This window comes from Camarhynchus parvulus, chromosome 5 (genome assembly GCF_901933205.1).
Source record: "Camarhynchus parvulus chromosome 5, STF_HiC, whole genome shotgun sequence".
NCBI classification, from domain to species: domain Eukaryota; kingdom Metazoa; phylum Chordata; class Aves; order Passeriformes; family Thraupidae; genus Camarhynchus; species Camarhynchus parvulus.
In genome coordinates, this window is record NC_044575.1 from 54,776,140 (window position 1) to 54,799,014 (window position 22,875).

Consider the following 22,875-nt stretch of genomic DNA (forward strand, 5'->3'; position numbering starts at 1 on the left):
TCATCTGAAAATGGAGCACCTTTGCCAAGGGCCCAAACTGAAGAAGCTCAGCTTTGAAAACTGTGGCCTGATCTTGTTTTTGATGACTGGGCAGCTCTTCCTCATATCTGTGTTTTCCTCCTTGACTGAACAGTCTGTTTTCCCACCCATGTTTTCATAATTTACACTTCTGCTCTTTTGGTTTGGAGTGTATGAATTTGATTTCTCCTATTTTTTTCTTTTGACTTCTAAGCATTATTTTTTTCCCCAGCCATTTTTTTTTCTTTCAGGGGAAGAGAAAAGGTGGGCTGTGACTGTCTCTGCCTTCTGGCTGTGCTGCAGTGTTATCTGAGGCCTTGCTAAAAGTTCTGGAGAGAAGTGAATCATGGAATCATGGAATGAGTGGGGTTGGAGGGGACCTTAAAGGTCACCTTGTTCCACCCCCCTGCCATGGGCAGGGGCATCTTCCCCTTGACCAGGCTGCTCAGAGCCCCATCCAGCCTGGCCCTGAACACTGCCAGGGATGAGGCAGCCACAGCTGCTCTGGGCAACCTGTGCCAGGGCCTCACCCTCACAATATTTCTTCTAACATCTCTCCTCTTTTAGGACAAGAACATAAAGCAGGTGACTCTGCAGTCATTTGAGTTTCACCAGCTGTATGGGACTAATTGCACTAAAACACCACTCTGCTTTATTCCAAATATTTTGTAGATTATGATAATTGCAAATGTTTGGTTCCTGTTTGAAGTGGCAGCCTGCCACTGTGGATGTCAGTGCTCCCTTATCTTCACAACCCATAGTTCTTTCTGGCTTTTTTTGTTTCTCATATACTCATTTTTTCATTATTAAAACAGAAAATTTAACAAGTTGATTTATTTTATGCCATTTGCATCACTTTAGGCTTCATTGATCTCAGCCTCTATGACCAAGTGAGGCTCTTGGAGAGCTGCTGGATGGAAGTTCTAATGATTGGTTTGATGTGGAGATCCATCGACCATCCTGGGAAACTGATTTTTGCGCCAGACCTTGTATTAGACAGGTAAGAGGAATAAATCTCTTGAGAACACTTCATGTTAGTATGGTTGAAGGTGGGGAGGAGGATGAAACATGGCAGATGTTATTAATACTTCATCTAACAATGTCATTTACTTGTGCTGGTAACAATCACGTCCTAAGGTTCCACATCCTTACAGGGCTTAAGGAATGCTGAACTTTAAGCTTTATTGTTGAACTTGCAAATTCCTGAACTCCTCTAGCACTGAGTGTGAAGTTTCTCTTCACATTTTTCTTCTCTCATTTTTTCCCATCTTTCGGTGGTTTTGTTCCCTTTGTTCCAGGTCTCTAAGTGCTGAATGTCAATACAGCAACACAAGACACTACTACATTGTCCATTTGTCCCTACACCCCTCGTTACAAAGAAGATACAGTGTCAGGCAGTATTTTAATTATTTTAAATAGGTTTCCTGCCTGTTTTGTTCCTGCCACTACAGCAGACTTTATAGTTAGCTGTAATAGTGAACACTGGAGCACTAGCTGAGAGGGATTTAAAGACCCCTGGCTTGCTGTTGCATACTAAGAATATTTTTTGAAGGTACAGCAGGATGTTTACAAGTTTAAAGATTATTTCTCCATAGCATCATGTACCAGGAAGGAAGAATATGGATTAGTAAGGATGTTTTTTACAGAACCTTAGAAGGACTTGACCTGTGCTTCACATCGGTAAAAAGTTAGGGAAGCAATCTACTCTCTTAGATAGTTTTAAAATATCTTTTCAACCTGGGAAAATTCAGATTTGCACCAGTTCTGTGACTTGCAATCAATAATTATCATTGTAGATACAGATAGGTAAAATTTGCTCATTAAAAAAAATAATTTCTAAAACAGAGGAAATAAATATTATTTGCTCATATAAAATTCAATGCAAGGACATGCTGCACTGTTCAGTGCAATGACCAGAAACTGATGAAAATGTACGATCCATTTAATTGCTCAAGAGTTTTGAGAATATTTGATGCATTTCTTCATTTCCTCAAGACATGGCAGAGTGGGAGCTTACAAGTGTCTGGGCATGCTGTAATTTTATTCAGGACATCCTTATATGAACCTGGTCTGTAACTTGGTTGTTTTTATCTCAGTTGAACTTAGAATCCCAGAATGGTTTGGGTTGGAAGGGACCTTAATGATCCTCTCATTCCACCCCCCTGCCATGGGCAGGGATATCTTCCACCACACCAGCTTGCTCAGAGCCTCATCCAACCTGAACCTTCCCAGGGATGGGGCAGCCACCGGTTCTCTGTGCAGCCTGTGCCAGGGCCTCAGCACCCTCACAGCCAAGAATTTCTTCCTGATCTCTAATCTAAACCTACTCTCTTTCCATGTGAAGCCATTCCCCCTTGTCCTGTCCCTCCAGGCCCTTGTCCAAAGCCCCTCTCCAGCTCTCCTGGAGCCCCTACAGGCGCTGGAAGGGGCTCTGAGGTCTCCCTGGAGCCTTCAGATACATTTTATACATTATCTTTGCAGACAATATTTCTCTGGAACCTCTGTCCTCATTTTGAATCTGGCAGCTGCCTGTCCTTCTCTAAAGCTTAATATTCTTCTTTGCTATGAGGAACACAGGAAACTGGGCAATAAAAAATACTTTTTGCAGGCAGAACCTGCTGCCCTAGGTGGTGTTACCTGTATGTTCCTTCCTCCAGACTGAAGGCTCAGCACCTTTCTCTTGGGATCCAGTAAATTTATTTTATTCTCCTGCACTGCTGTGCTTAAATCTGTCTCATTTTAAAAACGTTACAGAGAAAAAAAATCTCCTGTGGCTAAGAGGATAAGGAGCCTTCCTTTGAATACTGTTGTTGTAGAGCTTAATCACTTTTTTAGTCCAGTACATATAAAACAAAACTAACAAAAAACCTGCAACAGCAACTTCAGTAGCTTGAGATTTGCCACTGCTGAATTTTAAACAAATAGGAATGACTTGTTTGGGGTGTTTTTCAGATCTGAAAATAGGACCACTTCTCATGTCCAAGATGGGGAAAGTTGCATTCTGTAAACACTTGCAAATATAGAAGTATGCAAACCACAAAATCACCAAAACCCCAAATACTTTTCAATACCTTCCCAGGAAAAAGTGCCAGGAGATAGGGACAAGAGTTGTTGTATTCTTTAAAGATGTCTTGCTATTCCAAGAAACTTATTTTAGGAACTCTTCCTTTTTTACCAGGTCCTGAGGCCTCCATTAGGTACAAACATTGTTATTGGTTGTGGGTAACTCCTTATGAAACAAATCTGGAAAATTATTCAAGGTGGCATTGTGCCCTGCACTACAGGATTTCAGACTGGTTATCCAGAATTATACAGGCTGAGAGGATACAGAAATAGGATCACACTTATGGCCAATCCTGCTTGCACTTCAATGAGAAAATCAGTTTCCTATAAATGCTGACCTTTCACACCAGTGTAATTTTCAATTCAGATTTCATGACAGAGCCTGTTAAATTCTCCCAAAGATGAGATAAGATGGGCCTTCTGCAGCCTCCTTCATGCTTTGTCTTTTATCTGTCTGAGTCAGTTCCTTGATTCTACTTTTTTGGGTAACATGTTGAATGTGTTTCCATAGGGATGAGGGGAAATGTGTAGAGGGAATTTTGGAGATCTTTGATATGCTCCTGGCCATGACCTCAAGGTTCCGAGAGCTGAAACTGCAGCACAAGGAGTATCTGTGTGTCAAGGCAATGATCCTCCTCAATTCCAGTGAGTATGTGCTTGGCTCTAATACTCACCAAACTGCACCTTTCATTTTGAGGGTGGCTGGAAAATCAGCCTCAAACAACCCAAAATGTCAAATGATAAAAAACTGTTGGAACACAATAATAGGAAAGGATTTGTCTCTGATAGATTGTAAAGATTTTTGCTCAGGAAACTTCTAAGCTGTATAATTTGCTGTATTTAGGGGCCATGTCCTGTTCTGCATGAAAGACCCCAAGTTCTGATATCTTCTCACAAGGTGGGGCACGTGGCTCAGGCTGTGGATCTGTCCTTTTGGATGGGAAATTTTGCTCCTCTCTGTGGATCCTGGTCATGTGTGAAGTTGCTGTACAGTCCTACAAATCTATTCTTAATTCTAGTAATACTAGTTACTCAACTGAGTGTTGATTATTGGGGCTTAAATGTTCCTTTTTAATGGTAATGAGTTGGTTAGAAATGATTGGAAGTACTCAGCAGTTCTGCAGGATAAGTTTCAGGACAGGAGCTTTGCTTTGCAGCCTCTCACACTAGGTGTGGTTTTGCTAGTTTAGGGCAGCCTGCAGTAAAAAATATTTTTTTCCCCAGAACATTTCATAGTCAATATTGACAAAAAAAAATCACACAGCAAAATAACAGCTAAGCTATTTACATCTAGAGCTTTCAGCAAGAAGCTGCTGCATAATTCTTAGTCCAGTACTGAAGGGGAACAGTCCAGCTGCAATTCCACTTGTCTGCCCACTTGTTTGAGTTGGTGTTGATCTGCTGGAGGGAAGGAAGGCTCTGCAGAGAGATCTGGACAGGCTGGATTGATGGGTCTGGACCAACAGCATGAGGTTCAACAGGACCAGGTGCTGGATCCTGCACTTTGGCCACAAAATCCTCCTGTAGTGACAGAGGCTGGGGGAACAGTGGTTGGAAAGCCATGATGATGATGATGATGAGAGGAAATGGCTTCAAGCTGCACCAGGAGTGGTTTAGGTTGGATATTAGGAACAATTTCTTCACCAAAGGGGTGGTCAGGCATTGGAACAGGTTGCCCAGGCAAGTGGTGGAGTCACCATCCCTGGAGGGATTTAAAATGTGGCACTTGGGGATGTGGTTTAGTGATGGCCTTGGTAGTGCTGGGTCAAAGGTTGGGCTTGACCTTAAAGGTTTTTCCAGCCTAGATGATTCTATGGTTCTGTGAATACCACTATTTCAACAGACAACAAAAGCTGTGGTTTTTTTCTGTATTTTCCTAAAATACCCACCAAAAAGAAAAAAAACAGCCAAAAAATCCCAACCAAATTCCACATTCATCACCCATATTTTCTTCAAAGTTCATGTCTCAAAAGACCTGTCTATTCTCTTCTTCTACTCTCCTTTCTTGACAAAATTAATAATTTGTCCCTAATTTTCAAGGTGTTCTGGAGCCCTGTCCTTCCATAGGTATTTCTGAAGGGACTGTTGAGATTTTTTCTTTCCCTTGTCCCAGGTCTCTTCTGCTTTATCAATAATGTTATTGTGTGTTTCCAGACCTTCTTAGTGATGACCTCTTATTTTTCATTTATTATTTTTTTTTTAAATTTAATTGTTGTAGGGTGTTTGTTGTTGTTGGTTTAGATTTTGGTGGGTTTTTTTCTTTTTTGTTTTGTTTTGGTTTTGCTGACTTTCAAGGTTTCTCACTGCAGACCTTGCTGTTATTATGACACCCTTAGTGATCTGTAGGGAGACCATGACCAGCTGGGTCACTCTGAGCAGTGTCACTGACATGTTCTCCTCCCTCCCTTCTATATACACAGGGAAAAAGGTTTTTTTTTTTCAACAAGAAGGGATTAGAACAAGCATAGTATTATAGTTCATAATAATACAAAAAAAAAAGGTACAGGGGAAAAAAAACCCTGGAGAATGGAGAGCACCTGACTGAAGGGTGTATTGTGCAACAAGTCCAAGGAGGATTTGGAAGAACTTCTCACTTTGCAAATGATGGGGTCATCAAATTCAAGCTTGATGTGGCATATGGAGCATCATTTTTACAGTCTTGAAGGGGTGTCAGGGCATGTATCTTCTCTAATTTTGTTGAAATATTACATATTTTAAAAACCTGCAGTCACAGCTTTTTTTCTTCCTCACTAGCAGCAAATATTTCTTCCTCTTCTCTGGTTAGGCATGTTCCCCTTGTCAGCAGAGGAACCTGAAAGCAACAGGAAGCTGCACCACCTGCTCAACGTGGTCACAGAGGCTTTGGTGTGGGTTATTGCCAAGAGTGGCATCCCCTCACAGCAGCAGACCACTCGCCTGGCCAATTTGCTGATGCTCCTCTCCCACGTCAGGCACGCCAGGTACAGTTTGCAGAGTGTGTGTAACACTTGTGTTATGTTACTGTTTGTTCATTACAGCAAAAAAAGAGGTGGCTGGAACTCCAGAGCACTCCTGAGGGAATCCTGGTGCTGCTTTGCACCTCTGTCACTGTGAGGCTTTCCTTCCCAGCACAACAAAACAGGCAGTAAACTCCAGTGCTTGCTGGCACTCAAGGATGTGATGATATGAAAATGCTGTCTTAACCTCATTACATCAAATTATTCATTATGTGTCTGCCTGAAATGTTTAGCAATAACACAAATTGAGCCTTTTAGATGGCTTTTCATCCAGCCATCAAAATTCTTCCATTCAAAACGAAAATCTCTTCCAAAACTGATCTGCAGTGTGGGCTTTGGTAAAGTGGATTTTGGGGACCATGCTTTTCCCACACCAAATTTGTTTGCTTTTACGTGGAGCCACAGAGTTTTTACCAAGTGACTCATGCTACAGCAATGTCAGGCTCCTGTTTTTCCATGGGAAATGGCTCCAGTTCCTGGACCTCCTTGAGAGGTCCATCTCTGCTTGTGGTACAGCAGACTGAAATGAGGATCCTACAAAGAGAAGTTTTGATTTTCAATCTATTTGTCATTTTAAATTATTACCCAGAGGCCAGCTGTTGACTAAGCTGTCTCCTGGCTTGACTTTGGACTGTGTGTCCAGGGAAGATGTCCTGGGACCAGGCTGGAGCACACAAAGCAGAGCTGGGCACATCATAGGGACACTGAAAAGGGGATGGGCACCTTTGCAATGAAATTCCTGGGAGAGCAAAGGGCAGCAGCAGGGACCTGATGGTGCTGACAGCTTTTAACAGTCAGTTTGTGGACTGGGGGTGAGTTTGAGAACTGACTTTGCAAAAGCTCCAGCCCCAGCCAGAGCTGAGCCTGTCTCATGGCTCTGATCTCTGCCGTCACCTGGATTGTGCTCCGTGATGTGACTCCACAGCTTTGCAGAAGCTGTTCTGGCGTTCTGTGAACAAACATCATGAATCTCTGTGAAATTTTCATATTTTCTCATTGAGCCAAGATCCTTTATGCTGTGTCTCCCTCAGCCAAAGTCTGGAGGCTGCTTGTTGTGTCCTGTCTCCTTTAGGTTGCTTGGTGCTGGTCAGTCAATTAGACTTTGTTCTGGAAATAATTGAGAGCTGGGTGTGGGAGAGGGGCTGAAATTTCTTCTTGCCCATTAACGTATAACCCTTGAATTGTAGCAGAACCTTGTTTATCCGGGAGCACTGCCCCTCTCCCAGCCCAACTCACCAGCTCAGCTGTGTGCTGCTAGTTCCACTGGGGTGGATTTGGTGTTGAGCAAGCACCCTTAGATCTCAACCCCAAACTCCTGAGTGCATCTGGAGTATAAATATGTGTGGCTGCAATGGCAATAGACATTTTTAGTCCAAAACATGATACAGCCCTGAGTGTTCAAGCTAGCAAGGTGTTATTGTATGTTACTGCATAAGAGAGAGATTATTTTAAAGTCTGCAGCCACTGCAAGATCCTCTCACTGACATGCAGAGAGTAAACAAAGTGCTTGAAATTAGCTGGGTAATTAGGTCTTCCTGCTCAGTCAGGTAGGAGAGGTAGGTAGTCTTTAGTAAACTGCATGTAGTAAATCCCCCTTTTGCATAAAGCTTCAGTATGGGGCCTCCCAACTTTACAGCATCCAAGAGGTTTTTCCTTCATTTCAATAGGGTCAATAGATCTGAATTATTGCCTGAAAGGGTTTGTATGGTGTAAAACAAAACCTGCTTCTCTAAATAGTAGAACATTCAGCCTTAAAGTATTGAGATGTTGTTACTGTTGGTAGTGGTAAGTGATCTCAGGGACCACAGCAGCTAAATCCTCTTGAATTCAAATTAAAAGAAGGGAGTCGCCTGAAACCATGAGCGTGTTTTTCTTCTCTGCACGGTTGGAACCAGACTGTTGAGTTATTTTCTGTTCTCCTGCACAGTAACAAGGGGATGGAGCATCTCCTGAGCATGAAGTGTAAAAACGTGGTGCCAGTGTATGACCTGCTGCTGGAGATGTTGAATGCTCACACCCTCCGAGGGCAGAGGAAGTCCCTGGCCACGCACCCCGACTTTGGCCCACTGGAGCAAATGGAGCCTGGAGACAGCCTGAGGAATGGGGCACCCCAGTAATTGTGCAAGACCTGGAAATGTGAGGCTTTTTCAGAGCTATGGGGGAAAACAGAGCTGCTGTGATGGGGCTGCAGAAGTGTGACCTGGCGTGGGTTCTCATCCCTTCTGGATTTGCACATCGGTGTCTCGGGAGAGGCCGCGGGCGCTCACCACTGTCTGTGTGTCTGACATTGCAACAGCTGCACTGCTGTAGTGCCTTTTCTGAGACTCTGCAAATGCACCTTATGAAATCAAGCCTCAGAACAGCACTGTGGGACAGGGGATTGCTGCCTCTCCTTCTCAGAGGCAGAACTGAGAGGGAGAAGTGAAGGGACAGGTTTGAGAAGCTTGGAGAGAGCACGTTGGTCTCTGTCTCCCAGAGCAAGACTTTTAAGAACTGACTGAACAATGTCCTCTTTCAGCACGGGATGGTGTGAAATGTAGGACAGCATCATTTGGGACTGATGTTTACCTCTGTGTGCTGGTCCCTGGGGAATGCCTGCTCTGCAGCTGATCTAGATAAAGTGCCGAGATACAGACAGCGTAAAGGAGCTTATTCTCAAATATGCAATGGCTGCAAGAGCCTTCATTTGAAGGTCATTTGAAATAGCATCTAGGGTCAGTTCAGAGCCTTTGCAGAAAGTATAAATTGATCTTAAGTTTGTATTTTGTGAGCCTGTTCTTAACACTCACATTGTTATCTGCTTATAATTCTTCAGTGCTTTAAGCAACGACCAAATTGTCTGAATATCTCAGTCAATGCTGACCTTTGAAATGTGTTTTGTCTGTGAGTTTATCATGTTGTTTTATATATTTATTAATGATGTTAAATCTATTCTAATAATTAGGTACAAGAAGTTGCTCTGTGAATATTAACTGTTTGTATTTGTATATGATCTGCTGATCAGGCCTTGTGAAACCAGCTAGGAAAAAAAAAATCTTCCCACCCCTTTGACTGGTGTGTGGAATTACGTCCTGCCCACCCAAAACCTCTGGCAGGGGGTGAGGCACTGGATGGGAACATGGATGGGGATCTGTTTTTGTCTGCTGCCCTGAGGTTTGCTGCTTGCTTGCTCTCAGCATGCATGGCACCTTGTGCTGTGGTCTTCATGTCTTTATAGGAGCCCTCAAAGAGCGAGGATGGGGATAATGGTAAACGTAAAGACAACGTAAAGATGGGGCTAATGGTAAACATAAAGACAGTGTAAAGATGGGGATAATGTAAAGCACTGCTTTACTTTGCAGGTGTGATGACTTGTTTGTATTACACTGAAGATGTAGTGGTTTTTTTCTTCCTTTTTGTGCTGATTTCTGCATGTGTTTAAGCTGCACTGAGTAAAAAAATAAAACAAAAAACTGATTAAATGGCCTGGCTGATGACCTCAGAGATCAGCAGGGTGGCATCATTCATTCTGGTAACTGTCTCTACATGGAAACATTTAAATATGGCACATGCATGTTCTGGGCATTATGGTGAAATGAACTGGGATCACACCAAAAGTCTATTTTGAGCCCCTAAGTCTTTTGCATTAGGGAATTTGATTAGTATGCCATTTGCATATTTTGAATATCAGTCAAACCATTAATCTTGGTGGTTTTTTAAAGCCAAGGACAGTATTTTTTATAGGAGGTTTTCAGTGAGTTACGCATCTATTGTCTGTTTTGATCTTGTTCTAACTATACCAGATGCTGCTGCTGATCTAAATTTTTACTCTCTGCCTTTTTATTGTTTTTAAGAAAATGTAATATAGCTGTGTCCTTCTAAAGATGTGTAATATTTACAATGAAAAAATGGAAAAAATGTGAGTACAGTCTGGAATTTATTGGTACTTACATTTTAAGAGATGTTTTGCTGTGAAACAAACCTGTCTCAGTATTTCTTGGGCTTGATTGTGTTCTGGGCTCATTGCCTGTTGTGTTGCTCTTTCTCTGATTTTCCTTATCCCTGTGCAATTTTTTGGTTTAATACAGTTTTTCAAAGAAATGTTTAAGTGATTTGTTTGTTTTGCTTTAGAAGTGCTAAATTTGTGTACAATCTTGGAACAAACCTTTTGAAGAGAAAATGGGAAAGACTGGGTTTAAATCATGAAATTATCTTCTAGATGGAAGTTTGCTGTGGATTGACTCTGTAAAAGGGATGTGCTGCAGTTTTGTGCTACGTGGTGGTGTTCATCTGTGTTGCTATTAGTACAGTGCAAATAGGAAAATGATGTGATTTTAACCTACTTTTTGTCTTGTTGAACATGATTTTATTAAAAGTTACTAACGATGTTTTAAAATGGGTGAAATTCATCAGCTGTGGAGTCTGGATTAATGTAGCTGTGTTCATACTGGGGTGAGAAGATGCTCATCTCCAACAGCACAGGGAGGTGTGTGGCAGTGACTGAAGGAGGGTGCCTGGCTCTCTTGAGAGAGTTGTTGGGGTTGTCTCGGGTCTGGATCCCCCAGACTGCCTCAGATGCTGCATTCCTGGTGTGGACATCCCTGTCCCTGCCAGCCTGGAGCAGAGCTGTGCCACTGTGCTTCCGTTGGGATACTGGGGCTGTTCCAGTCTCAGTGGGGATGAGGGGAGTGCTCAGGACCTGCAGGGGCTCTGAGGAGGGGCTGTTCCTCTGCTTTCCTTCACTGCTTGGCTATGACTCAGCTTCTGCTGGGACCTGGCAGGGGTGCTGCTGCTGCTGCTTGGAGAGATGGTGCTGCAGTTCTGGGGTGTTCACAGAGGGGAGCAAACCTGGCTTGGGCAAGAGGGACAACTGTCATGAGTTACAAAATTAAAAAAAGGAAAGAAAAAAGGAAGGAAGAAAGGTCAAACTTTTTAACAGCGCATATGAGAAAAACACGATGAGCTTCCTCTCTCAAGTCTGGAACTGGAACCAGATTTTTTCTTCTTTTTTTTTAAAGAAATGTGGTTTCAGATGGGTGAAATGCTTTGTCTCCAGGAATGAGACCTTTTCCACACATGCCTTCCTTCAAATTACCCATTTCTAGGGCTGTAATGTTTGCAGTCAGAGAGGAGAGTGTGGGGGAAGGATATGTAGATGTCTCACTCGAGATAGTGCCCAACAGGGTAAGAGCTCCTATAAAATAGCAAACTAAAAGACAGGTTAGCAAGATAAACACTTGAAGATCTTTTTTTAGATAAATATGCATATTTCCATAGTTATATTATGTTAATTCCTTGCTGACTAAATGATAGATCTATACAGGGATCATCATGGTGAAAGAAGAGCATCCTTTTCAGTGTTTGAAGTGCTGGAATTTTTAATTTTACTCTTAATGAGCTGGGGAGTATGAAAGATATTTGTTGTATTTGCATCATTACAGTGGTTTAGCAGAGCCTAAAAACGCAGTGAGACCCAGAAAGTTGCCTGTTGATCCTGTTTGAGCTGTCACCAGTGATCTTCTTCTTCTGAGGTAAGAATTTTTGTCTTGTTTGGACTTTTATCATAGAATCATGGAATGGTTTGGGTTGGAAGGGCACGGGCAGGGACACCTTGCACAAGACCCGGTTGCTCAGAGCTCCATCCAACCTGGCCTTGAATGTTTCCAGGAAAGGAGCATCCAAACTTCTTTGGATGATCTGTTTCACTGTCTCAACACCCTCACTGTGTCCTGGCACTCCATGCCCTTGTCAGAGCTCCCTCTCCAGCCCCTTCAGGTACTGGAATCTGTTCCAGGTCTCCCCTCCCTGCAGGGATTTCTACAGAGCCTGGCCAGGCGTCTCCGATCCACCCCACCCTCCATTCCACCCCCCTTAGGAGGTTCTGGCTGCAGGTTGTGGGTGTGGGGACTCACTGTGGAATGGTTTTGAACAATCCGACCATGTTCCAGCCAGGGAGTAGCAACTGCATTTTACCCTCCAGTTTCTGTACTGTTGGGATGCAAACATAACTTCTCAGTTTCCTCTAAGCTTACCCCAGGCCACCTTTTCACACTTCCCTAAAGTCAGACCTAGAAGCCATGGAAACACCTTTGCTATCATCACCATCCATCTCAGAAAAAATGGTTTGTGTTACTTAGGTCCTGTGAGATAATGGTCAACAAAGCAGGTAAGATGTGATCTGTTGTGCTGACTCAAACCAATTCTAAAGAGACTGCTGCAAATGGGAGCATGAAAAGCAAGTGCTACAATGTGTAACATAAGTATTATTTACATTAATTTTTCACAGTATTTTACTACTGAAGTGAAGTGTGATGTGTTAAATGGCACCTTCATAGCTAAGGCTTCATTTTATTTATGATCTGTGTATTATTTAAGTCCATCTTTACATTTAAGAGTCATCTACACTCCTCGTGTACTGTTGAGTGTTAGCAATTTTAAGTGCACAAAAAAAAGACACTGCTTTGCTATAAAAATGCCAACATCTGCTGCTACTGTCTCAACAGACAAAACCTTCTTCACTCATCAGTGTCACAGAGTAGCTGGCATAGCCATTACCAGTGCTTACTCCACATCTCCTATGCCTGTTTTCTACAAAAGGTTTTGTTCTCAGTCCTGTCATTTTAGTTTCAACATTTCATTCTGTGAGTTTGCAGTGGAATCAGGTTCCTGACTGAAAGTGGTGCCTTTTAAAGCACTTGATGTATGTTATGGTAATGTGAAAACAACCCCACAACACCCCAGCCCCTCCCCTTCCCCCAGGTGTCTTTGGTTCTGAGAACTGATGGCATTTGTCTGTTGCTGTGTTTCATTGTTGTGGATTGGTGCAGCTGACTAAACAGGCATCATGCAATGTAAATATATTGCTTTTTGTTCATTTCTTTCCTGCAGCTGAGCTCAGCCTGGTCCCACGAGCACCTAATGTGTGTGCTCAGTGCCTTCCACCATCCCAGGGTGCTCCAAGCCCCATCCAACCTGGCCTTGAACACTTCCAGGGATGGGGCAGCCACAGCTCCTCTGCACAACTTATCCCAGCACCTCACCATCCTCACAGCACTGAATTTCTCCCCAACACCTACTCTAAAGCTGTCCTTTGTCAGTTTAGAGCCAGCACCCTTTGTGCCACCACTACATCCCCCTGCAAGAAGCCCACCTGCACCTCTCTAGTAGGGCCCCTTTAGGTACCAGGAATTGCTCCAAAATCTCCCTGGAGCCTTCTCATTGCTGCTGACTCTGCTGGAGCAGAGTAGGTATAGCTGAAAACAGACCAAGGCCTCATCTCACTGCCAAAAAATAGGACTTCAATTCAAAACTACTTTTGGCTTGGTTTCATTTGTCAATACATGTGCACAGCCATAATGGGTTGCTCTCACAATTGCATCTGTTCTCTCTTTAAAATATTTTTTTATCCCTCCCTGGACACTAACAACCCAGTCCTAAAAGAGATGATGACACAAAGAAATTGTTGGGGGTATAAAATGACTTGTTTAAAGCAGACTTCAGAGTCAGCCTACAGTGCAGTGATTATAATCAATTGGAAATAAAACTATTTAAAATAGGTGTGGAAGAAAAAAGATTTAAAAAGATTTTACCCAGACATTGTTTTTTAGTGACATTTTGAGATAATTTCTTGAAAGCTCCTCTTTTTATATATTACATCAGCTCAACAATTTGATATAACTGTTCATAATGAAAGGAAATTGTAGGCTATGAAATTTTCCTTAGACCTTTTAACATTGTTCAATTTTTTTCCCCTGCATAGGTTCTTTAATGGAAGAAGAACTGAATATCACGTCAGCAACTGCCTATTACTTCTTGGCAGAAAGGTCTGCATAGGCATTTGTGACAACCTGGCAATGAAATAATGGTTGGACTTGGCTCACTTCTACAGAGAAAGAAACTTAAATGAGCTCCATCCTAAAGCAATTGCTTTGAAAGTATCAAATAATGATTGCAGAGGGAGAGAGGACAGTGTGTGTGGCTGTGTGCAGCGAGGGGTGAGGGGGATCGATCTCTGGGTACAGCCCCAGTGTGAGAGCACAAGTCTGGCTCCTCAACACAGCCTTGAGTTTAGTTTAATGTCTGGGAAATAAACCACAGTGGGTTTGCCACCATGGCTGGGACAAAGCTGCTGGTTTGGCAATTCTCTGAACATGAGGACAAAGCAGTTTGCTTTGTAAAGCTCCCTGCCGGGGGGGAATCAGCAACCACCAGTGGTGACAAGTGTAGAAAGGGTAGGAGAACTCTCACAGGTTAATCAGAGATCTTATTTCCTATGGGTAAGCACTGCAGAAAGTGGCTAATTCCTGGGTCATTTTTACTGCCAGACACAAAAAGCTGTTGACCAAAGCCACTGAGCTCTCCCCCACATGCATTTCCCCACTCCAGCACTCCCACTATAGAGAGTCATTTCCAAGGTGGGAAATAGTTCAGCATTTCAAAATAGTAATAAGCATGAATTGGTTCAACCTTGTGTTCTTCCTCCAGGAAGGCAGTTCCAAAGGGAAGGATCTGTGCCATGGAACAGAGGTCTCACTGCTGGATTTGTGATCTCTTGCTCTGACAAGCAAGGGAGTGGTTGTGCTTCTTCCAGCACCACTCCTTTTGCAGGCAAAGAAATTGACTCTTCCAGGAGTGCAAGGGGCAGCACTGCTGGAACATGAAGCTGGTCCCCCCCACTAGACACATCCACAGTCCTGCAGACATTGGCAAAATTTTAATGACAGTACTCAAACTGTACAACAGGGGCAGTGGCAATGCTGACTGTACACAGTGTTTCTCCAGCCACTGCCCACACGCCAGTTTAATTTTAAAAACAAAGCTTATAAAAATGCACAATTCTCTCCCAAGGTACTGTACACTATTCAGCAGGTTAAAAACTGAAAAAAAAACTTTCATTAAAAAAGTCATTGCACTATTTGTATACATCAGGGATAGTCTACATAATCATGTTCATCTAGAAAATATGTGCATTATAAACCATTTCCATGCAATGCAGCAATTCCTTATTTCAAAGGTGGTATAAAAAGACAACACAGCAGTCCTAACTACTAGAACACTTTATATCAAACAAAACAAATGTGCATCATGATATTGAATGTGTTAGATGAATAAAATACAACAACAAAGATTCAAAAATATGCAATTTTTTTTGCTTCCACCAAGTGACTACAGTACCAAAAGATACAAGTAACGTGAAGTGTGTGTGTGCAGAAATCATATTAAATGAAGTCCCTCTTCACCTGCTTGTTTGTCATACTCACCCAAGACAGACTGCTATGTTTAAGATTACTGTGATGTCATTTCTGCATCTAAGAACTCAGTATCCAAACACCTGGCAAGCTCAAGTGCACTGCCCCTATAAAATAGTGTATCTATTGCATCAAAGTATAAAGTGTGTTGCTTACAGTTTAAAAAAAATCTATAGAAAAAGTTTTGTTTCCCGTACAAAAACGCTGAAATTCTGTCAAGATATACATTTTGAGATGTGAAACTCACTGCTTGATTGATGCTAGAGCAGCATGGGAGAAAAAAGCACCACCCAAGAGTGTTCAGTGTGAGTGCAGGCTGTCCTAGGTCGGCGGGGGCCCGTTGGTGTAGCGCAGCATGGGGTAGAAGGAGCGGGCAAAGTTGTTGGCCTGGGTGCAGCTGTAGTCTTCCTCAGAGGAGGGGATCATGCAAGCCAGCAGCAAAAGCAGCAGGAAGAACAACTGCAGGGGTAAAGCTGCTCTCAACACTCGGTAGAAGAAAGAGGGAGACCGAGGGGTTGCCTGCACAGGTTCTGAATGGCTTTCGCTCCTGAAAAGGAGAAACACAGAACAGGCACTTCAGGGTTTGAGTTAAACAAGTTGTTTTTACCCTAATTTCAGGAAACAAACTTAACTTTTACTTTACAAACAAACTTTAACTTAACTTTTCCCAGGAGGCAAACACACTATACCAGATAGGTGTTGAAGCACGTTATTCACAGTCATGAAGTTCTTCTCTGCCCTGGCATTACTGAGATCTACCCTTTGAACAGACCCCACTGGACTGGGGGCTAAGTTCTCCCTTTGTCCTTCATGGTCTGTTTGTACCAAGTGGATCTTAGGGGCAAGTTTTTTTTCCAGGCATGCTGGTGGAATTAAAGGAGGATTTAAACCTAAAATATCCCCCACTTGGCAGAAAAAATATTTTTTCAAGCCAGGGTTGCACATCACTGCAGAGGTCCTGGAGCAGGAGTGCTGAAGGAAACCATTCCCTAAGGAGCAGCCCAGAGCTGGTAGGTAGAGGAGACTCTACAGGTAGGCAGAAATCACCTTGACCCATGCATCAACCTACAAGGAACAGCTGCCCAGGTTTCTGCTGGCACACAGCTCATCTCTGTCCTTTTCAATATTTTTCAAGAGATCAGGCATATATAAAATATTACCTTGTGCTGCTGCCATTCCTGCCATCAGCTGCTCTCCTGAGGGCCATCTGTTGAGAGAAATAGCTTTTAGTATCCAGGTTTCAGAAACTACAAGGAATTTCTCTGAAAAGACAGCTGTAGACTTTAAGGTCTGATTGTAAATACTGTAATAAGGTACATGGACCTAAAAGGTAAAATGATTATACTTGAGGAACTTCCACACTAAGTATGTCAAAATACACTATATGCTGATAGCAAAATATTAGGAAAAAAATACTTGCCTTCTTCACAGCAGGGCTGGATTTCTCTTCTTCTGGATTATAAACTCCTGAGTCCAAGTCATCTGGAACTAGCAGGAATGTTTTGGTATCCTGAAAGATAACACCACCTTTCACTGCCTCTGTAGGTGCACAGCCCACTGCCCCTTCACATGAGAATAATCACTTCCCCAGAATAAAGAAATGTTTTACAGTGCCCGGCATGAAGGAATTGCAATGGAATGGGTGCATACAGGAATTAACTTGGAAATATCTCTGACAGGCCTCAGGATAAGGAACCCACTGCTATGACCTTCAACTCCTACGTGTTCATTACACACTCCTAGCCTGATACCTGGTTTGGATCACACAAATTCAGGTTGGAAGGGACTTCAGAAAGTTCATCTAGTCCAACCTCCTGCCAAAAGCCTTACTCAGAGCTTTATGCTCTCTGCTCTTCAAACCCCTTGAGGACAGAGGCAGCACAATCCCTCTGTTATAATACTGTACTAGCCTTGGGGGGCTGAAGCTGTTCCTACAGCCAGAACTGTTCTTTTTTCAGCTTATCAAGGTAGAAGTACTTCAGCTTTAAGTCAGTTTTTTATAAATATCTTCACTCTTAACATGCTATTTCTTTTCAGTAAGGAAGATCCACAAACAAGTATTTAAATTCCAACTCACCAGATTCCCTTGTATTGTTTTTAAGTCATGAGAGACTTGTTCAATCAGCTGCTTCAGTTTTGTTCCAATTACATGGACCTTCTCCTCCTCTTCAATGTAATCACCATCTGATTTCAGCAGCAGGTAAGCAGTGAGCTCTTGGAGGGAGTTCACATTAAGCTGTTGCTCCAGCAGCTCTTTCTCCAGTTGCTGAGAATAAACAAAAAACAGCACAACAGACTGTTACCCTCAACTTTATGGATGTTCTCCCAAAAGGAGGAACTCTGGAAGGCTTTAAAGAACAACACAACCTGCCTGAGAACCAACAAGGCACAGGAATGGTTATTACAGCTACATAGGAAATTTCTCTTGAAGAGACTGGTTGTACCTGTTTGAAATAACATTTAAAAATAGTTCTGGCAGCATGTAATTCATATAGAGAAGACATTAAATTTTGGAAATTGGAAGTCTTGCTTCAGAATAAAGACTACTCATAAGTAACTTTATTATGGTGAGTAATTATGGAGAAGTGCCTTGTAGATGCAATGTCTTGGTCCATTTCAAAAACCACCCACATGTCTGAGTACAGCAGGTCTGAGGAGAGGCTGCAGACACTGTGAGACAAACATCCTGCTCTTCAGTGTGTGCTGAGAGTGACGTGCTGCAGTTAAGACTACACTCACCATCAGCTCCTTCTGGCATTCCAGTATTGTATTGAGATCAGCACTGGGATCTGTGACTTGTGCCTCATTCCTCCGGCTTTCAGCACTTGCTAACCACAGGATTAGCTTTTGGCTCTGGTCGTGGAAATCCTAGAGAAACAAAAAGATTGGCCCATAAGAGGAAACACACCTTTGTGGTGCCTTTGTTAGCGTGCGGAGACATATAATCACACAGGCAATTATATGTAGGTGCTTTTATTAAGAGCTCTGGGAATCAGGGGCGCTTTCGCCTCAGATCTGATCCCACCATACATTGAAGAGGAACGGGTTTTTATATTCTATCATTATATAACTTACATGTTAATTATTAAACTTATATTGTTCTATTGTATACATAGATTTTTAGCTAAACATAGCTCTCTTAAGTTCCCAGTGTAGTTTCTCATGATTCTTCCTATGATTATATAATAATTATATTTAATTACTAAACAATCATCACATCTAACAATTATATCATTTATCATATTGCTTACGTGAATGCACTGATCTGAGAAAACACAAAGCCTAACATTTTCAGAATCTATCTTTAGCATTTTCCAAGGTCCCATTATCACCTTCACCTACAAACAGATTCACAATTTGTTTGTAAGTGAAGGCACAGAAACTTTGTTAAAGTATTCCACCTATGTAGTAAAGGGCATTATCCACTTCAAAGATATTTTTACCAAACTGTTTCAATCCATCAGAGGCAACTTTATCAAGAAACAAAGTGTCTTGGATTTGAGTGACCATTCCACTTATGTGCAGGAATTACCCCTCTGCCCTCTCCTCAACAGAATCCCAAAGAGTTTTCCCTTACAAGCTGGCATGTGGGATGTACCTGGCAGTGCAGTAAGGCTTGCTGCAAACCCTTCCTCCAGTTGTCCAGTGCACGATTTGCTTTCTCCCAGTGCAAGTTGACCTTCCGAAGCCTGTTCTGCAGCTCCTTGAACTCTGTGCTGTCTGCCTTCTGGAATTCTTTGCTGCTCAGGTTAGCAGAAAGCAACACTGCTTTGTAGCTGTCAAATGCTTTAAGCATGTCCTGGTAGAAAAAGAAGATTAGGAGTTTTTATGAATGATGAAAACCATGTTTATTACAATAAAACCACGCACTCAGAAGTATCACAGGTGTTGGGGAAAGATGTTTGAATCTGGTGGCTTTTCAATACTGCTAAGAAACATATTGAGGCAGGTTTATGTTTGCTTGGTTTTTTTTAAAGCCAAAACCTCCACTTTGAAGAAAATAAGTGTGACTGGGCTTGTGCTTCTCCCTAAGTCACCGGCATTATCGCTTAATCCACATCTGCCTTTCAATTCCTCTGAGCTCTTTCCCTGACATTTGGACAAATACTCACATTGATCATCACACGGTATTTTCTCCTAACTGATAAAGGTTTTGCCACCCCAGAATCCTAGAATAATGCTGACAGGGACTTCTGGAGGTCTGTACTCCATTCTCCTGTTTCACATAGGACCAACTTCTAACACCAAGGATGCTCAGGGCCTCATCCATTTAAATTTTCAGTATTTCACAGGATGGAGATTCCCCATCCTCTCTGGGCCCCTGGTCCCACACCAGACTGTGTTTGGAGGTTTGGTTTTTTTTCACAAACAGGATGGGACTGTTGGGGTACATTCCCTGAGCTTTAATTTGCAGCATCAGTCTTATTACATGGTTGAGACAATAAAAAGATGGCAAAGCTCACGTACAGCCAGCAGCAGCCAAAGACCTCTTGGCTACTGAACATTTTAAAAACTTTTAGTTAATAGTATATTGTTAAAGCTTACAGACAGTTGTTCTAGCCAATTACTAAAAGTACACATACACCTCTTCACACAATGCTTGCTTGTCTTATAAAAAGTAACTACAACTTTTTCTACTTTCAGACTTTGCAGCTGCATCTAGCTCTGAGTTTTCTCTGCTCTGTTTCTAAGGCCTGCTCTTCCCAGATTTCTGAAAATCTTCTTACCTTTACTATTTCCCACACCAGAACACCCCATTGTGAGAAATTATTTTTCTTCTCTCTGGTCTCAGTTTCTGTCAGCTCATTTCTCTGACTTCTCAAGGTCCCCCCAGAAGGCAGTCCTGCCTGCTTTCCTCCTCTCCCTTAGAATTGCAGGGGGAATAATATGGAATTTGCAGTCATGGTCATATCATCTAACCACCTTTATGTTAAGGCTGACCCTGTATTTCTGAAGGTTTTTTTTAAAAAAAAGAATGCCAAACAATACCTTCTTTGTACCCTCCAGTTTACAGTTTGAATCAAGGGTACTCATCTTTTCCAAGCTGCTCTTGCAGTAGGGAAGTTAGAGCTGCAGGATGAATCCCACAAGCCACAAAGCTCAGATTGCTTTTCTCAGCAGCCTTTCTATCCAAGAGTGTCAATCTCAAGATCTGAGTTCCACTTGTAGAAAACTGCTGGTCTAAATTACATTTTTTCACCCATCAAAGGATCCTGTCCCCATCTCCTCCAGGCAATAAAGTTTCTTTCAATATCAGACAAAGCAAACAGACTTCTGAACACCAGTAAGCCACTCTGCAGGCAGACTGGCTTTATCCTTATCCCAGGCACTTGGGATGTCCTGACACCTCATGAAATTTACTTCTTAGAGCACACTAGCTTTTTTAACACCCCTCTAAAGCCAAACTGTCTGAAAATGGGATTTACAGCCAGCTGGACTCCTCCTAAGCAGATGCAGAAGAGAGAAGTGAAGCTCTGCTCCTTGAGGAGGTCAGACACCCAACTCCAGGCTCCCTCCACTTTGGAGGCACCATCAAACCTTTCCAAGGGCTTGATGCCTAATCCAGACTGGCTGAAGGAGTCAGAGCTGATCTTATTGGAGTGTAGAGTCATTGTCCCTGGCCTAACAACTACTCCAGGACATTCAGGCTTAAACATACTCTAAAGCATGCCTAAGAAATCCCTCCTCTGTCCTGTAGTGTCCTCTTTGTGAGCATCACCCCAGACTGACCAGTAGCCTCAGGGTGACTTCACATGGGGCAGCTGGTGAGGGGTAAGCACAAAGGGATTTTGCACTTCCACAGATTTTAGGAACACTTGCTCTCTCAGACTTGAAGCTGAGGCATTTCATTGGCTGAGTCCCAGTGTCCCAGCACTTACATGTGCCCTGGTAACCTGCTGGCTCATGTTGCAGAAACCACAGCTTTAGAGCAGATCTTTGTCTGTCCTGCTGGAATTACACCCCACCCTGAATTCAATTAAAAAAAAAAAAAACAAACAGCCTAGGCTTTGCAGCCCGTTGACCTGGCAGAATTTTCAATCTGTTTCTGGTTTGTATAGAGGTGAATGGCAGAAGGAAAAGATGTCGATATCACTGTGCAAGAAAACAGAAAGAGAGAACTGGAGAAGTTTTTACTTCTGCCTGCCAATCTCTGTATATGAAGACAGAAGCACCTTGCCTAAGACCCTCTTTAGCCCTCTTAGCTGAGAGCAGTTCAGTTCCCCTGTGGCACAGGAATTGCTATTGGCATCCATGCTGCCAACTGATCCCAGGAGAGCATTGATTAAAAAACATCAGCATCTTGAAATCCCTCTTCTCAGCAAGCCATAACTTACTTTCAATTTCTTGACCTTTTGTTCCAATGCTTGCATGCTGGTTGGAAGCTTGGCCTTTTGCAGCTCTTCCAGCTCTTGCTCAGTTTTATCAAGCCAAGCAGAGATGTCACTGAGGTCTGAGTCCAGCTGCTGCCACTGCTGCAATTTCTGTTTCATCCTGAGTTTATTTCTGAGGTCTTGAGCTTGGATCAGCTCCCACCTATCAATAATGCCTGCAAATCACAGAAAAAGCCCCAAACATTTAAATCTTCAGTAATGGAAGGAAGTGTGTAAAACTGATGCAAGAAGTTTTGCAAGAAAATTATTCTCCATGCTACTTGAGATCAATTAACTGCTGTAATGTATTACTGTCATTCAGTCACATATTTCCTTTAGATTCTGCAGTGTCTATGTCTAAATTTCATAATGCTGGTCAAGTTACCCACATAGCAATGCTACAAAGAATTTTAATGACTTTAATTGGTGATGTTTTAATTGCCTTGGAAGAACAGGCCAAAACTAAGGAGACAGAATTCCATGAGTCCATCCGCGATTTGGTGGACACCAAAATTCAGCATGGGACAAATATGATCCAGCAGTTAGGACCTGGGTTTGTGTTTTATGTCTATGTGGAGCTGCTGGTGAGAGCCCAGAGGAAGCCACAAAGATGATGAAAGGGCTGGAACACCTCTCCTGTAAAGACAGGCTGAGAGACTTGGGGCTGTTCAGCCTGGAGTAGAGAAGGCTCCAGGGAGACCTTAGAGCTCCTTCCAGTGCCTATAGGGGCTCCAAGAGAGATGGAGAGAGACTTTTGATAAAAAGATGGAGTGATAGGACAATGGATAATGGCTTTAAACTGATGAAGGTCAGGTTTAGATTAGAGATTAGGAAGAAATTCCTTACTGTGGCCATGCTGAGGCCCTGGCACAGGTTGCCCAGAGCAGCTGTGGCTGCCCCATCCCTGGAGGTGTTCAAAGGCCAGGCTGGATGGGGCTCTGAACAAGGTGGTCTGCTGCAAGGTGTCCCTGCTCATGGAAGGGGGGTTTGATCTAGATAAACTTAAGGTCTCTTCCAACCCAAAGCATTCTAATGACTCTTAATGATTGTTTCACCAATTCAGCGCCAAAGGACATGGACACGCCACCTCTGTGATCAGTGACACTTTCTGAAAGCACATCTAAACCATTCTCAGGTTATTCCTATTCATCCCACCTATGGGACACAACCCTGGACTATTTGTGAGACCAGAGAAACAAA

General features: G+C 42.7%; 2 protein-coding genes across 2 annotated transcripts in view; one reads left to right on the forward strand and one right to left on the reverse strand.

Moving 5' to 3' along the window:
- Positions 1-8,257, forward strand: part of ESR2 (estrogen receptor 2) — a 38,547-nt gene extending 30,290 nt beyond the window's left edge. Inside the window, exons 6-9 of the mRNA XM_030949519.1 lie at positions 880-1,018; positions 3,593-3,726; positions 5,867-6,041; positions 8,005-8,257. Coding sequence (XP_030805379.1) covers positions 880-1,018; positions 3,593-3,726; positions 5,867-6,041; positions 8,005-8,194 — 638 coding nt within the window. The 3' untranslated portion in view covers positions 8,195-8,257. The remainder of the gene's footprint in view (positions 1-879; positions 1,019-3,592; positions 3,727-5,866; positions 6,042-8,004) is intronic.
- A 6,837-nt stretch (positions 8,258-15,094) lies between these two features.
- The window catches only part of SYNE2 (spectrin repeat containing nuclear envelope protein 2), a 176,040-nt gene continuing 168,259 nt past the window's right edge, over positions 15,095-22,875 (reverse strand). The window contains 7 exon segments of the mRNA XM_030950368.1: positions 15,095-15,851; positions 16,465-16,511; positions 16,725-16,814; positions 17,382-17,570; positions 18,044-18,172; positions 18,903-19,103; positions 21,640-21,851. Of these exon segments, the coding sequence (XP_030806228.1) occupies positions 15,626-15,851; positions 16,465-16,511; positions 16,725-16,814; positions 17,382-17,570; positions 18,044-18,172; positions 18,903-19,103; positions 21,640-21,851 (1,094 nt within the window). The 3' untranslated portion in view covers positions 15,095-15,625.